This window comes from Melanerpes formicivorus, unplaced genomic scaffold (assembly GCF_026170545.1).
Source record: "Melanerpes formicivorus ecotype bairdi unplaced genomic scaffold, bMelFor1.0.p_v2 SCAF_92, whole genome shotgun sequence".
NCBI classification, from domain to species: Eukaryota; Metazoa; Chordata; class Aves; order Piciformes; family Picidae; genus Melanerpes; species Melanerpes formicivorus.
The window spans coordinates 2,475,251-2,491,060 of record NW_027142444.1 but is presented as its reverse complement, the minus strand read 5'-3'; the positions used below and the strand labels follow the sequence as shown (position 1 = coordinate 2,491,060).

The 15,810-nt window shown below is 58.8% G+C and overlaps 1 protein-coding gene across 1 annotated transcript in view; it reads right to left on the bottom strand.

The window, feature by feature from the left end:
* ADAMTS3 (ADAM metallopeptidase with thrombospondin type 1 motif 3) overlaps nt 1-15,810 on the bottom strand; it is a 63,909-nt gene that overhangs the window by 18,681 nt on the left and 29,418 nt on the right. The window contains exons 5-7 of the mRNA XM_068165713.1: nt 3,280-3,521; nt 1,694-1,777; nt 623-779 (exon numbers count right to left, since the gene is read on the bottom strand). Of these exons, the coding sequence (XP_068021814.1) occupies nt 623-779; nt 1,694-1,777; nt 3,280-3,521 (483 nt within the window). The remainder of the gene's footprint in view (nt 1-622; nt 780-1,693; nt 1,778-3,279; nt 3,522-15,810) is intronic.

Sequence of the window (15,810 nt, the reverse complement as noted above, 5' to 3'; positions counted from 1 at the left end):
AATCCAGCACAGCTCACACAGAACACATCCAGATGGGGCTGGGAAGTCCCCAGAGAAGGAGACTCCACAACCTCTCTGGGCAGCCTGCTCCAGGGCTCTGGGACCCTCACAGTGCAGAAGTTCCTCCTCGTGTTGAGGTGGAGCCTCCTGTGCTGGAGTTCATATCCACTGCCCCTTGTCCTATCCCAGGGTGCAAGTGAGCAGAGCCTGTCCCCTCCCTCCTGACCCCCAGCCCTCAGCTATTAATAGCCATTGATTAAATCCCCTCTCAGTCTCTCCTCTCCAGACTAACCACCCCCAGGGCTCTCAGCCTCTCCTCACAGGGCAGTGCTGCAGTCCCTGAATCATCCTTGCAGCCCTCCCTTGGTGGACTCCCTCCTGCAGCTCCCTGTCCCTCCTGAGCTGGGGAGCCCAGAGCTGGCTGCAGTATTCCAGGTGAGGCTATGTGGTGGATTTACTGCCCAGGATCAGCTCCCTGAGCTGCCAAGGTGAAGGCGGGGGGGGGGGGGGGGTCACAGCTGCTGGCGTGACATCTGCTAGCAAAGCTGCCCCCCTCGGGAACCCCAGGCTCAGCCAGCTGTGTCCTGGCTCAGCCAGCTGTGCCCCAGCTCAGCTGCATTACCTTGCATGCCAGCAGGCCCAAAATCTTGCCTGGTTAGGAAGATGGCATGGTCGTGGTGCTCGGCGTGGCCGGGGTCTGCCTTCTGCTGCTGGTACGCCCAGCGGCAGACGTTCTCCAGGCTCCTCGAGGGGTTGCCCCTCTCGATCAGGCTGATGGACTGAAAGGGCAGCAGGTCAGGGCCAGGAGCTCCTGCCTCGAGGCAGGGCACTCACACAAGCTTTGCTTTGCTCAGAGCACCAACCAGCTCCCCGTTTCTCTCCTCCCAAAACCCTCACAGAACTGAGCCCTTGAATTGGTTGGGCTGGGAAACGACCTCCGAGATCATCGACTCCAAGCATCAGCCCAACCCCACCGTGGCTGTCAGACCACAGCCCCAAGTGCCATGGCCACAGGTTTCCTGAAAACACCCTCCAAGATCACTGACTCCAACCAGCAACCCAACCCCACCATGGCCACCAAACCATGGCCCCAGATTTTGGGAACCCCTCCAGGGCTGGGGACTCCACCACCTCCCTGGGCAGCCTCTTCCTACCCCTAATCACTCTGGCAGCAAAGACATTTTGCCTCCTCTCCAACCTAACCCTCCTCTGGCACCATTTCAGGCCACTGCCTCTCCTTCTATCCCCTGACATTAGTGAGAAGAGACCAACCCCCACCTCATTCCAGCCTCCTTTCAGGGGGCTGTGGAGAGCAATGAGGTCTCCCCTCAGCCTCCTCTCCTCCATACCCCCAGGTCACTCAGCTGCTCCTCCCCAGCCTTGTTCTCCAGAGCCTTCATGCTCTACATTCTCAGTGCCTTCAGCTGATAATATTCATCCCACCATGATCACCAGGAGCCTTCTCCCACCTCAGATAGCTAAAGAGGATCTGAGGGAGGCCACCAAGTGCTCCAGGAACATCCCAGCCCAGGTGCTCTAACAGCTGGCACCAGGGAGGACTCTTCACACTTTGGAGAAGGAGCAAGCAGGGCAGTGCCCCTCCCCAGCCTGCTCCATAGCCCTGCATGGAATCCAGGTGGAGCCCAGCTACAAAGAGGATGAAGGTGAAGGAGGGGCCCAGAGCCTTGCTCACCTTTGCGTACCCCAGCATGATCATGCGCACCAGCACGACGTTGATGTGGACCCCCAGGGACTCATCGTGGTAGATTTCATTCACCTGAGGGGGGGGAGAGAGCAAGAAACTGCCTCCAGCACCTCCACATCTCTCTTGAACTGAGGTGCCCCAAAACTGGACACAACACTGGAGGGGAGGCCTCACCAGAGCTGAGCACCAGGGGACAGTCCCCTCCCTGCTGTGCCACAAGGGAGCTCAAGGCTCAGCCAGCCCCAACCCCCTGCCATGGGCAGGGACACCTCACACCGCAGCAGGTTGCTCACAGCCACATCCAGCCTGGCTGCAAACACCTCCAGGCAGGAGGCTTCCACCACCTCCCTGGGCAGCCTGTGCCAGGCTCTCACCACCCTCCTGGGGAACAACTTCTTCCTCACAGCCAATCTCAATCTCCCCACTTCTAGTTGTACTCCATCCCCCCCAGTCCTATCACTCCCTGACACCCTCAAAAGTCCCTCCCCAGCTTTCTTGCAGCCCCCTTCAGATCCTGGAAGGCCACAAGAAGGTCTTCTCAGAGCTTTCTCTTCTGCTAGCTTCTCCCTCTCTGCTACCCTCAACCCCCTGAACAAAAGAAGGGACAAGAGTTAGAGAAGCAGAGAAGTGAACACCAAAACAATGCAGCCAAGGTCAAGCAGAAGCAAGTTAGTATCTGGAGGGAAGAGGGCAAGGAAGGAAGGAAGAGGGCAAGGAAGGAAGTTCTTATGGTGGATCTCTCTCTCCAAGAGGACTGTTTAGAATTATCTTTGTTTCCCTTTCAACACCCAGCAGTGATTTATTTCCATTTCACCACTTTTCCCTTCAAGACCCTGTGAAAGAACCAAACCTTAAAGGCACAGTCTAAAACCACTTCAGGGCACAGCCCTAAATGCTATCCCCCCATGCAGGCAGGGCTGGGGGGGAAGAGGGGGAAGAGGGGGAAGAGGGGGAAGAGGGGGAAGAGGGGGAAGAGGGGGAAGAGGGGGAAGAGGGGGAAGAGGGGGAAGAGGGGGAAGAGGGGGAAGAGGGGGAAGAGAGGCAGGGCTGGAGAGGGCTTGAGGAGAGGCTAAAGAAGGTGGGGAGAGGAGGTGAGGTGGGGAGAGGAGGGGAGGGGAGGTGGGGCGAGGAGGGGAGGTGGGAGGGAAAGGAGGATGGGGAATGGAGGTGGAGAGGAGGGGAGGGTAGGGAAAGGAGGGTGGGGAAGGGGGGTGGAGAGGAGGGGAGGGAAAGGAGGGTGGGGAAGGGGGGTGGAGAGGAGGGGAGGGAAAGGAGGGTGGGGAAGGGGGGTGGAGAGGAGGGGAGGGAAAGGAGGGTGGGGAAGGGTGGGTGGAGGGGAGGGGAGGGAAAGGAGGGTGGGGAAGGGTGGGTGGAGGGGAGGGGAGGGAAAGGAGGGTGGGGAAGGGTGGGTGGAGGGGAGGGGAGGGAAAGGAGGGTGGGGAAGGGGGGTGGAGAGGAGTGGAGGGGAGGGAAAGGAGGGTGGGGAAGGGGGGTGGAGAGGAGTGGAGGGGAGGGAAAGGAGGGTGGGGAAGGGGGGGTGGAGAGGAGGGGAGGGGAGGAGGGGAGAGACTCACGATGTTCATGAGGGTGAGGAGGTAGTTCTGCACATGCTCCTTGCCGTGGAAGCGCACCACCGAGTCGTCCACGCCCAGCAGCACCTCGATGTTGTAGTCGTCGCCGTCGCCCTCGCCCCCGGCGTGCCGGCGCCGCCGCAGGGGCTCCCGGCGCAGGGGCTCCCGGCGCAGGGGCTCCCGCAGCCGCCGCTCCAGCACCCCCGCGGCGGAGCTCAGCTCCCCCAGGCCGCCCAGGAAAGGCTCTGCAAGGAACAGGGCAGAGGTCAGCGGCGCCCGGGAGGTGGCCCCGAGCCCCGAGCCGGGCTGGAGGTAGAGGATGTGGAAGGTCACTGCCAGCTCCGGCCGTCCTGGAGGGTGGGAAAGGACCTCTGGAGATCAAGTCCAACACTCCCCCCACCATAGAATCCAGCACAGGTCGCACAGGAACACATCTTAGGGGTTGGGAAGAACCTCTGGAGATCGAGTCCAAGCCCCCTGCCAGAAGAGGAGCAGAGAATCCAGCACAGGTCACACAGGAACACATCCAGATGGGGCTGGGAAGGCTCCAGAGAAGGAGACTCCACAACCTCTCTGGGCAGCCTGCTCCAGGGCTCTGTCACCCTCACAGTGCAGAAGTTCCTCCTCCTGTTGAGGTGGAGCCTCCTGTGCTGCAGTTTATATCCACTGCCCCTTGTGCTATCCCAGGGTGCAAGTGAGCAGAGCCTGTCCCTGCCCTCCTGACCCCCAGCCCTCAGCTATTGATAGCCATTGATTAAATCCCCTCTCAGTCTCTCCTCTCCAGACTAACCACCCCCAGGGCTCTCAGCCTCTCCTCACAGGGCAGTGCTGCAGTCCCTGAATCATCCTTGCAGCCCTCCCTTGGACTCCCTCCAGCAGATCCCTGTCCCTCCTGAGCTGGGGAGACCAGAGGTGCATCACCACTCCTGCATCTGCAGGGCTGAAAAGCAGCAGGGTGAGCAGGCAGGGCTGAAAAGCAGCAGGGTGAGCAGGCAGGGCTGAAGAGCAGCAGGGTGAGCAGGCAGGGCTGAACAGCAGCAGGGTGAGCAGGCAGGGCTGAACAGCAGCAGGGTGAGCAGGCAGGGCTGAACAGCAGCAGGGTGAGCAGGCAGGGCTGAACAGCAGCAGGGTGAGCTGGCAGGGCTGAACAGCAGCAGGGTGAGCAGGCAGGGCTGCAAAGCAGCAGGGTGAGCAGGCAGGGCTGAACAGCAGCAGGGTGAGCTGGCAGGGCTGAACAGCAGCAGGGGGAGCAGGCAGGGCTGAACAGCAGCAGGGTGAGCAGGCAGGGCTGCCAAGCAGCAGGGTGAGCAGGCAGGGCTGAAGAGCAGCAGGGTGAGCAGGCAGGGCTGAAGAGCAGCAGGGGGAGCAGGCAGGGCTGAAGAGCAGCAGGGTGAGCAGGCAGGGCTGAAGAGCAGCAGGGTGAGCAGGCAGGGCTGCCAAGCAGCAGGGTGAGCAGGCAGGGCTGAACAGCAGCAGGGGGAGCAGGCAGGGCTGAACAGCAGCAGGGGGAGCAGGCAGGGCTGCCTGGGCTTGGTGGTGCCCCCTGCCCGGGGCAGAGGGTTGGTGCCCAGCCTTAGGAGCGCTGCTCTGCGCAGGGACACCGTGGGGCTGCCTCCTGGAAGAAGCCCAAAGGGAGAAGGAGGAATTGCGTTCCAGGAGGCTGGGAGGGCTGTGGCTGTGTCCCTGCAGTGCCCTGCTGCCGCTGCAGGCCACACAGGCAGGCTTTCCAGGAGCAGGATGATGTCACCCAAGCTTGAGTTTCCTTTTGGCAAAGGCTTCTGACCCAAGCAGCAAGGGTTTGAGTCGCCTCATTGAGCCTCTTCCTGAAAGCCCAGCTGGCAGCAGCAGCTGGGGAGGCTCCACAGCTTCCCTAACTCAGCAGCAGCACCACCAGAGGCAGGCTTGGACCAGGCTGGGAGCAAAGTCCCAGTGTGCCTCCAGCAGCCTGGGGAAGCCCCTGGTCTCTTCTGCTTATGTTTGGAAGAGGGCCTTTGGACAAGCCAGGGAAGAAAGGAGCCACAGAAGGTCTGGGTTGGAATGGACCTTTAGAGGTCATCTAGTCCAGACCCCCTGCAGTGAGCCTCATTGAGCCTCTTCCTGAAAGCCCAGCTGGCAGCAGCAGCAGCTGGGGAGGCTCCACAGCTTCACTACCGCAGCAGCACCACCACCAGAGGCAGGCTTGGACCAGGCTGGGAGCACTGCCCATCCCTCCTCAAGGAGCCTGCTAATGGAAGCAGCATCCCCCAGGGCAGCTGGATGCTGCAGTGGCTAAACCATGCCCTGAAGCAAGGACACCAGCCCAACCCCCCGGGGCACTCCTGCCCCTCCAGCAGCCTGGGGAAGCCCCTGGTCCCTTCTGCTTATTTGGAAGAGGGCCTTTGGGCAAGCCAGGGAAGAAAGGAGCCACAGAAGGTCTGGGTTGGAAGGCATCTTTAGAGCTCATCTAGTCCAGACCCTCTGCAGTGAGCCTCTTCCTGAAATGCCTCCAGGCATGGGGACTCCACCACCTCCCTGGGCAGCCTCCTCCAACCCCTGACCACTCTGGCAGCAAAGACATTTCTCCTCCTCTCCAACCTAAGCCTCCCCTGGCACAGTTTCAGGCCATTGCCTCTCCTCCTATCCCCTGAAACTAGGGAGCAGAGCCCAACCCTCACCTCACCTGGTCCTTTCAGGCAGCTGGAGAGAGCGAGGAGGTTCTGTGCTGTGCTGGAACTTGTGTGCTTTGCTCTGTGTTGGAGCAGATGATCTCTAAGCTCCCTTCCCAGCCCAGCCACCCAATGACTCTCTGAAGCCAAGGAGGATGAGCTTCCTCCCTTCTCTCTCTCAGCAGGTTCAGCCCCCAGCTCCACTTCCACAGTAGCTGAACTCCCACACTGAGGAATTAGAGAGACAAATTCCTCTGCCCTGACCTGCAGCCCAGCTCCCTTCCAGCCTTCTTGAGATGATTAAGCAAATTCCAGCCCAGTTTGTGTTCTCCTCAGTGGGACAGTGGCTGGTGGAAGGACAAACAAAGAGGGATTAAGGGCAGGTCTGGGTCTCTGGGGTTGCAGGATTGTGCCTTGAATGCATGCACTCAGCAGGCCACACCACAAACATCATCTTGCTTTGTTGTCAAGGCTTCAAAGGGAAAAGCAAATGCTGTGGGGTGCTGACTGCTTCCAGAAGATCCTGGCTTGCCTGGCAGCTCAGCAGTTCCAGCTGCAGGGGGATGCTGGGCAGGGTGGAAGAGCTCCTGCACTGCACTCCTGGTTGGCTCTGCAGAGCCAGCTTTGCTCTCCAACTCCTCCCTTCCCTGCTCCACCAGCAGAAGTCCTCAGCACTCCACTGTATGGCGTGGGGATGCCATGGGGACACACCAGACAGGCACCCAGGGACTTCCACCTCTACAGCAGCAGAAACTTCTGTGCTGTGAGGCTGCTGGAGCCCTGGAGCAGGCTGCCCAGAGAGGTGGTGGAGCCTCCTGCTCTGGAGACATTCCAAACCCAGCTGGCTGTGCTCCTGTGTGACCTGTCCTGGCTGACCCCACAGAACCACAGAATGTCTTGGGTTGGAAGGGACCTTTAGAGGTCATAGCTGGTCCTGCCCCCCTGCAGTGAGTCAGCAGCACCTTGAGGTCAGGTTGCTGAGAGCCCAACCCAACCTGGCACTGAGTGCTTCCAGGGATGGAGACTCCACCACCTCCCTGGGCAGCCTCTGACCACTCCTGCAGCAAAGACATTGTTCCTCCTCTCCAACCTGAGCCTCCCCTGGCACAGTTTCAGGCCATTCCCTCTCCTCCTATCCCCTGAGACTAGGGAGAAGAGATCAACCTCCACCTAGCTGCAACCTCCTCTCAGGGAGCTGCAGAGAGCAATGAGGTCTCCCCTCAGCCTGATCACCCTCAGCTGCTCCTCCCCAGCCCTGCTCTCCAGACCCTTCCCCAGCTCTGTTGCCCTTCTCTGGCCCTGCTCCAGCCCCTCAGTGTCCCTGTGGGAGTGAGGGGCCCCAAAGTGACCCCTATAATTCATCTCCCAAAGCTGCCTGCTGCAGAGCCCCACCTCAGGGAGTGCTTTTTCCAGAGGACAGCTCTCACTTTGGGCCTCCAGGCTGCTTCCCTCCCACGGCCACCAGCACAGCCCAAAGCCCAGGGGGTGACCATCAGGGGCAGCCCCAGCTGTTGGGTGGCTTCTGCAGAGATGAGCAGTCAGAGGAGGCAGCAGAATGGAATTCCCAGGACTCAGTGACATAAAAGGAATAACTGAGTGTGTAAAAGCTGGGGGGGCAATGTGGCAGGACCTTTCTGCAGCCCAGCCAAAACAAAGAGAACTTCAAACACCCTCCCAACCCCTGGCCTGAGTCACAGAGCAAGGGGGTGCAGGGCAATGGCTCATTTCCTTCCCCTGTCTTACTAGGGGGTTCCTCCTTAATGTAGCTGAAAGCAGGATTGTCCTTAATTGTTCAGATGGCACTAAGTGGATTCCAACCTTCTGACAAGACAAAGCCCAACAGCTGCTTGCTTTGGGGGGGGCTGGCCCTCTGCTGAGCCCTCACACCTGCAGCCACTCCAGCCCCACCACCAGCAGCCAACTGCCCAGCAGCAGCAGCAGCAGCAGCAGGAGACACCTGGGCTGCAGATAAAAGCCTGCATGCATGACAGGCTGCTGAAGGGCTCAAAGCCCCCAGCCTGCACCCCCCAGCAGATGGCAACCCAGCAGGAGCCTGGCAAAGTTCTCCTGGCAGCTGCCAAGCTGCTCCTCAGCTCCTCAGATGGATTCTCTCCAGGGAGGCACTGGAATAGGTTGTCCTGGGAGGTCGTGGATGCCCTCTCCTTGGAGGTGTTCAAGCCCTTGAGCAGCCTGCAGCAGTGGGAGGTGTCCCTGCCCCTGGCAGGGGGATGGAACTGGATGGTCTGCAAGGTCCCTTTCCAGCCCAGGGCTCTCTGTTTAGCCTGGAGGGTGGCAAGCTCCCAGCAAACTCTGACTGGGCAAAGGTGTAAGGTGATGGAGCTCACCTAAAACTGGGCAGGGACACCTCCCACCAGCCCCAGCTTGCTCCAGGCCACATCCAGCCTGGCCTGGAACACCTCCAGGGAGGGGACATCCACAGCCTCCCTGTGCAACCTGTGCCAGTCTCTCCCCACCCTCATTGTCACCAATTTCCTCCTCATCTCCACTCTCAGTCTCCCCTCTCCCAGCTCAGAGCCATTGTCCTCCTCCTGGCACTCCCAGCCCTTGTCCAAAGTCCCTCCCCAGCTCTCCTGCAGCCCCTTTCAGGTCCTGGAAGGCTGCTCTCAGGTCTATCAAGAATGTCTTCCTCCTCTCCAGATCAGTCAATGCAGGGAAGAAGTCACCACCTTCTTGCTCCCTGTTAAAGAGCAACTGCTAACTAAAGGCAGACCCAAACCATCCTGTGCTGCTTCTGCCTTCTAGTAGGGAAAGTTCATCCTGGCACTCCCAGCCCTTGTCCAAAGTCCCTCCCCAGCTCTCCTGCAGCCCCTTCAGGTAGTGGAAGGCTGCTCTAAGGTCTCCCTGCAGCCTTCTCCAGGCTGCAGAGCCCCAACTCTCCCAGCCTGTCCCCTTAGGGAAGGTTCTCCAGCCCTCTGATCATCCTCCTGGCCCCAGTTGCCAAATTCCAGCTGACTTCCCCTGCACTGGGTCCCACTTTGATTGCTCCTCCTCCTTGCACTCCCAGCCCTTGCCAGAAGTCCCTCCCCAGCTCTCCTGGAGCCCTTTCAGGTACTGGAAGGCTGCTGTTAGTTCTCCCTGCAGCCTTCCCCCCTCCATGGCGAGGCAGCAGGAGCAGCAGCTGGAGCAGAAGCGTGGAAGGAGCCTGGCAGCAAATGACACCAAGGCCTTGATCCCAGGGGCACAACCTCCCTCCTGCCCCGTGGAATCTCAGCCATGCCTCCAAATTCCACTGGCCTAAAGATGAAGGGAAAGCTCCAGCTCTGAACTCTGGGTGAGTGCTGCTGAACTCAGGTCCTGCTTTTCATCCACCAATGCACTGGAGGTCAGCATTCCAAGAGCAACAAACATCTCCCAAGCCCAAAGCTGCTTCCAAACAGCACATGGACCACGAGAGCATCCAAGATAAAGGAGGGGGAAGTTATGCAGGGAGCAGTCCTCCTCTGACACCACATCAAAAGAGGGAGGGGAGGGGAGGGCTGAAAGCACCACCAGAACATGCTGAGCTGCACAAACAAGCTCTGGGCTCTCAACAACAAACAGCTCCCATAAAACAACTGGAGAAAAGAAGGGGAGGGAGGAGAGGGAGGGGAGGGAGGAGAGGGAGGAGAGGGAGGAGAGGGAGGAGAGGGAGGAGAGGGAGGAGAGGGAGGAGAGGGAGGAGAGGGAGGAGAGGGAGGAGAGGGAGGAGAGGGAGGAGAGGGAGGAGAGGGAGGAGAGGGAGGAGAGGGAGGAGAGGGAGGAGAGGGAGGAGAGGGAGGAGAGGGAACAGGAAAAGAAAACTCCTCCTGTTCCTGAGCTGGAAAGCAAAGCTCCCAAGGCAGCTCACAGTGCAGCCCTCAGAGAGACAGAGCCTGCCTGGGATCTGGGGAGCTTAGAGCAGGGGGGTTGGAACTCAATGATCTTGAAGGTCCTTTTGAACCCAAACCATTCTATGAAGCTATGAATCATGGAGTTAGAGAATGGGTTGGGTTGGAAGGGACCTTCGAGGTCATCCAGTTCCAACCCCCCTGCCATGGGCAGGGACACCTCCCCCCAGCCCAGCTTGCTCAGAGCCACATCCAGCCTGGCCCTGAACACCTCCCAGGGAGGAGGCAGCCACAGCCTCCCTGGGCAGCCTGTGCCAGTGTCTCCCCACCCTCACTGTCATCAATTTCTTCCTCATCTCCAGCCTCAATCTCCTCGCCCCCAGCTCAAAGCCATTGTCCTCATCCTGTCACTCCCAGCCCTTGTCAGCAGTCCCTCCCCAGCTCTCCTGGAGCCCCTTCCAGGTACTGGAAGGCTGATGTTTATTCTCCCCTTCCCTGCCAAGAATGTCTTCCTCCTCTCCAGATCAATCAGTCAATGCAGGGAAGAAGTCACCACCTTCTTGCTCCCTGTTAAAAGAGCAACTGCTAACCAAAGGCAGACCCAAACCATCCTGTGCTGCTTCTGCCTTCTAGCAGTAAAAGCTCTGGCCATGAGCAGCTTGGAAGTGCTGGAAGCCCTGCAGAGATGTTGTTACTTATTCTTGGCAGGGGAAACCTCTGCAGACTGATTAAAAGGACTTGAAATAACTCAGGGCTCAACCCCCTGGAGGCAAATTGAGCAAGAGCACTGAAAGAGCAAAGCAGAGACTCCACTGCATCTGTTTGCAGCTCCACTTGTGATCAGTGATAGAAAACAAGGAAGAAAACCCCAAAGCCAACATTTCTTTGGCTGTGGCAGAAGCTTGAGCAGAGCCCAGCTGTGTGGTGGTGAGGTTTAAAGGGGAAATTCCTCCCAGGAGTGACCAACATGAAGGGTTTGGGTCCTGGATGCTGGCTGAGTGGGGGGTTCAATCTCAGCAGCTTTAAACTGAGGTATTGAGTTGGTTTTGTGAAGTGGAAGGGTTGCTCTTCATGGCATGGGTTGGGCTGGAAGGGAATTCTCAAGGATCATTCAGTCCAGCCCCCTGCCAAGGGAGGGTCACCCAGAGAAGGTCCCACAGGAACACATCCAGGTGGGGTTGGAATCTCTCCGGAGATGGAGACTCCACCACCTCTCTGGGCAGCCTGCTCCAGGGCTCCAGCACCCTCACCCTCAGCAGTTCCTCCTCATGTTCAGATGGAGCTCCTGATGGTCAGGTTTGTGCCTGTCACCCCTTGTGCTGTCCCTGGGCACCACTGAACAAAGCCTGCTGCCATCCTCCTGCCACCCACCCTTGAAGTATTGATCAGCATTGATGAGATCCCCCTCAGGCTGCTCTTTCCCAGCCTGAACAGCCCCAATCCTCTCAGTCTCTCCTCATCACAGAGCTGTTCCAATCCCCTCAGCATCTCTGCAGCCTTTTGTAGAAGGGAAGTTCCCAGATTCACAGACTGGGTTGGGTTGGAAGGGACCTTAAAGCTCAGCCAGTTCCAAGCCCCTGCCATGGGCAAGGACCCCTCCCACCAGCCCAGCTTGCTTAAGGCTTCACCCAGCCTGGCCTGGAACACCTCCAGGGGAGGGATACCCACAGCCTCCCTGACATGCCAGTGTCTCCCCACCCTCACTGGAAACAATTTCTTCCTCATCTCCATTTGTGAGAAGGAAAGAAGGTGTGAGACTGGAACAGGATGAAGGACAAGTGTGCTCCAGCTGACCCATGGGGCTTGGGGCAGCTTGGGAACAACCCTGGCTCCTGCACACAAGGGTTGTGGTGGAAACTGAGCAACAGAAACTTCTGCAGGGTCTGGGGGAAGTGCAGAGGGGAAATCCACCAAGAGGATCAGCTGCTGGAGAACATCCCCTGTGAGAACAGGCTGAGAGAGTTGGGGCTGTTCAGCCTGGAGAAGAGCAGGCTGCAGGGAGACCTTAGAGCAACCTTTCAGTGCCTGAAGGGGCTCCAGGAGAGCTGGGGAGGGACTTTGGGCAAGGGCTGGGATTGACAGCACAAGGGACAATGGCTTTGAGCTGGGAGAGGGGAGACTGAGACTGGAGAATTCTTGGCAGTATGGGTGGTGAGACACTGGCACAGGTTGCCCAGGGAGGTTGTGGATGTGGAGGTGGCTCCAGGAGAGCTGGGGAGGGACTGCTGAGAAGGGGCTGTGAGGGCAGGACAAGAGGCAGGGGTTTAAAACTGGAGCAGGGCAGAGTTAGGTTGGACATCAGGAGGAAGCTCTGCACAATGAGGCTGAGGAAATAGTGGAACAGGCTGCCCAGGGATGTGGTTGAGGCTCCATCCCTGCAGACATCCAGGATCAGACTGGATGTGGCCCCTGGGCAGCCTGCTCCAGCTGGAGCTGCCCCTGCTGCCTGCAGGGGGCTTGGCCAAGATGCCCTCTGAGGGTCCCTTCCAACCTGCTGCATTCTGTGATGCTGTGACACAGCAGAGAGGGATCTGAGCCACGCTCCCAAGGCTTCCCTTGGCCACTGCTGAAGGTCAGAGCCAGCACAGCTCTCCCTCCCTCCCTGCCTGGCTTTTCCTTCCCAAACCGCAGGGTGTTTGACAGCCTGACCCGGCTTTCCCACGGGCCAGCAGCAGCCAGCTTGCCTCAGACACCAATTCACTCCCTTCCAGCCCAGACTGCAGACTCAGCCTGGTGTGTGTCGCCTAATAAGCTCCAGGATCCCAACCATCCTGCCCATCTCCTCCCGCGTCATGAGGGACGCTCCAAGCCGCGACTAGGGCCAAGCCCTCTGGCAGAACCCTGCTGTTTGCAGAGCAAACAACAGCTGGGCCATGCTGTTACTCCATGGTGGGGTTTTTTTTTTCCACTACTGCCCTTTGGAAGGAGATTCATGCACTTTGGTAACCCACAAATAGAGCTGAAGAAACGTGGGAGGGGAGCGAAGAGCGAGGCCGAAGTTCTCCTGTGGGTCATCCCCAGCCCTGCTCCGGTTCTGCCCAACAGCTGTTTGCTCCTCCCCCTCCTCAGCACCTCAGAGGGACAAAAGGAATGGCCCTGGCAGAAGGAAAGTGCCACCAAGAGAGAGCCCAGCCTGCCAGGCAACCACTGCAAGCATCCAGATGCCTTGTTCAAAGCACCCAGCAGCAATTAGGTTGCCCAGGGAGCTGGTGGGTGCTGCATGAATGCACTGGAGGTCAGCATTCCAAGAGCAACAAACATCTCCAGAGCCAAGCTATTTCCAAACAGCACATGGACCACCACAGCACCCAAGAGAACACCTCCCTGGAGGTGTTCAAGGCCAGCTAGGATGAGGCCTTGAGCAAGCTGGGCTGGTGGGAGGGGTCCCTGCCCATGGCAGGGGGTTGGAATTGGATGAGCTTTAAGGTCCCTTCCAACCCAGCCCAGTTTGTGAGTCTAGGAACTTCCCTCCTACAAAGGGCTGCAGAGATGCTGAGGGGATTGGAACAGCTCTGGTGAGGAGAGACTGAGAGGATTGGAGCTGTTCAGGCTGGAGCAGAGCAGCCTGAGGGGGATCTCATCAGTGCTGATCAATACTTCAAGGGTGGGTGGCAGGAGGATGGCAGCAGGCTTTGTTCAGTGGTGCCCAGGGACAGGACAAGGGGAATGGGCACAAACCTGACCATCAGAAGCTCCATCTGAACAGGAGGAGGAACTGCTGTAATGTGAGGGTGCTGGAGCCCTGGAGCAGGCTGCCCAGAGAGGTGGTGGAGTCTCCATCCCTGGAGAGATTCCAACCCCACCTGGCTGTGTTCCTGTGTGAGCTTCTCCAGGTGACCCTGCCTTGGCAGGGGGTTGGACTGGCTGATCTCCAAAGGCCCCTTCCAACCCCTGCCACTCTGTGACTCCTCCCCACGACAAAGCAGGGCTGCTGACACCACACCCAGACCCCTCCAGAGACACAAACTGAACTCAGCTGCCCCCTTCCCCCTCCATTTGCACCCTTGCCTGTGCCTGCCTTTCTCAAATCCTTCCAGGAACCCACTGGGCACCAAACCCACTGAAGCCAGGTGGGCTTGCCCAGGTGTCCCACCCCCTCAGATGCAGGGGCAGAGCATCCACCACCCCTTGCATGGGTTGAACACACCCACGTGGTGCTCTGGCAGAGGCTGCCAGCTGCTTCATTCATCTCTCCCAGCAAGGGCAGGCTGCAGAACGCAGGCTGACTCCAAGCTGAGGCTCTCTCTTTTCATCCCCCTTCCAGGGAGGCTCTGGGTGCTTTCACAGCAGCCCATTTCCGGCCCAGCTCTGCATGGTGCAGATGTAAAAGACATAACCAGGCAGCAGCCCCTGCCAGCTGTGGGAGGACTCATTTCCTCCTGCTCCTGACCTCTCCCCCTCATGAGTTCATCTCCATCAGGCAAGCATCTCTGCTTCCAGCCAGCATCTCCTCCTGGTTCCTCCTCTGCTTTCCAGCAGGGTGAGGAAGGGCAAGGCTGGAGGGGCTGCACAAAAGGATCAGCCCTGGACACACCACTAGGTACCAGCACCCTGGTCCCCCTGCTTTCATTGCTGCCTCTCCCAGCCAGCTTCACAGCATCTTTAAGCAAAGAACCTCAGAATGCTTTGGGTTGGAACAGCCCTCCAAGGTCACCCAGTCCAACCAGCAACCCAGCCCCACCATGGCCACTAACCCCTGGCCCCAAGTGCCATGGCCACAGGTTTCCTGAACACTTCCAGGGATGGGGACTCCACCACTGCCCTGGGCAGCCTCTTCCAACAGCTCTCCCCCACCCTGCAGAGCACCCACACCACAGAGACACCACCATGGCCTTGAGCCCTGCTCTAGTGGAAGGTGTCCTTGCCAAAAGGAATTGCTCTCCTTACCCATCAGAGGCAAGAGTGGCTCCCCTGGGATGCTCCTCTCTGCCACACCACTGGCATTGTCCGTCAGGTTAGACACATAAGGTCACAAGGGGTGGTCCTGACCTCAGCAGGTCTTCAGCTGCTAACAGAGGCTCCCTTGCCATGGGCACAGCTGCTTGCAGAGTAAGCCTATGGCTGGGGAGACACTGGCACAGGTTGCCCAGGGAGGTCCTGGATGTCCCCTCCCTGGAGGAGTTCCAGGCCAGGCTGGATGTGGCTCTGAGCAAGCTGGGCTGGGGGGAGGTGTCCCTGCCCATGGCAGGGGGTTGTTGGGGGCTGATCTTGAAGGTGCCATCCAAGCCAAGCCCTCCTGGGATGCTGTGAAGCAGCAGTGTTCACTGAGAGTCTGCCTCTCCCCAGCCAACCCAGGGGCACAAGGAGATTTCACTGAGCCATGGCTGCAAGCTGCATGTTCTGCTCTGTCTCCATGGGCTCCACCTTCCCCTCAGACAGGTCTCTGGGTGTTTTCCTGCTCTGGCTTGGGATGCCTGCAGCTGGAATCAGGCCCCCAGCCTTGGTTTCATTTCAGAATCATTTTCCTTTGTTGTTGCCAAGACCTGAAGAGGACTTAAACAGATGGATGTCCCCAGTGCCCATCAGCAGGAGGTGAGCACCACCTCTCCCCCCCAGCACAGGCAGGGTGCTTCACTCACCTTCTAGAGCTTTTTGGATCCATTCCTGCTCCAATTTCCTTCTTTCTTAAGAAAATCTGAGAAGCCTTTTCCTGGTCTGGGGTTTGTTTTACTCAGCAGCAGCTCAGAGCAAGCAGCATTCATTGTTGGAGATGAGTTGGAGCAAGGGAAACAGCCAATTAGATAGAAGGGGATCAAACAGCCTAATGAGGGTCATCAGGCAGCAGAAGAGGAGCCCAGAGAGGCTGGGGGGGGATCTCCATCCTTGCAAACAGTGAAGCCACCACTGCTGAGCTCCTGTGCTGCTGTGCCTCTGTGAAAGGTGGAGCCACAAAAGCCAAACAGAGAGGTAGACCACAGGGCACAGAGATGCCCCAGGTGAGAGAGGGATTGGACTAGATGAGCTCTGAAGGTCCCTTCTGACCCCAAGCACTCTGTGATCATGTGGCAGGATCTAATTCACAGCCTGCAGCCCAGCACCCTGGTCTCCCCCTCCACTCACCA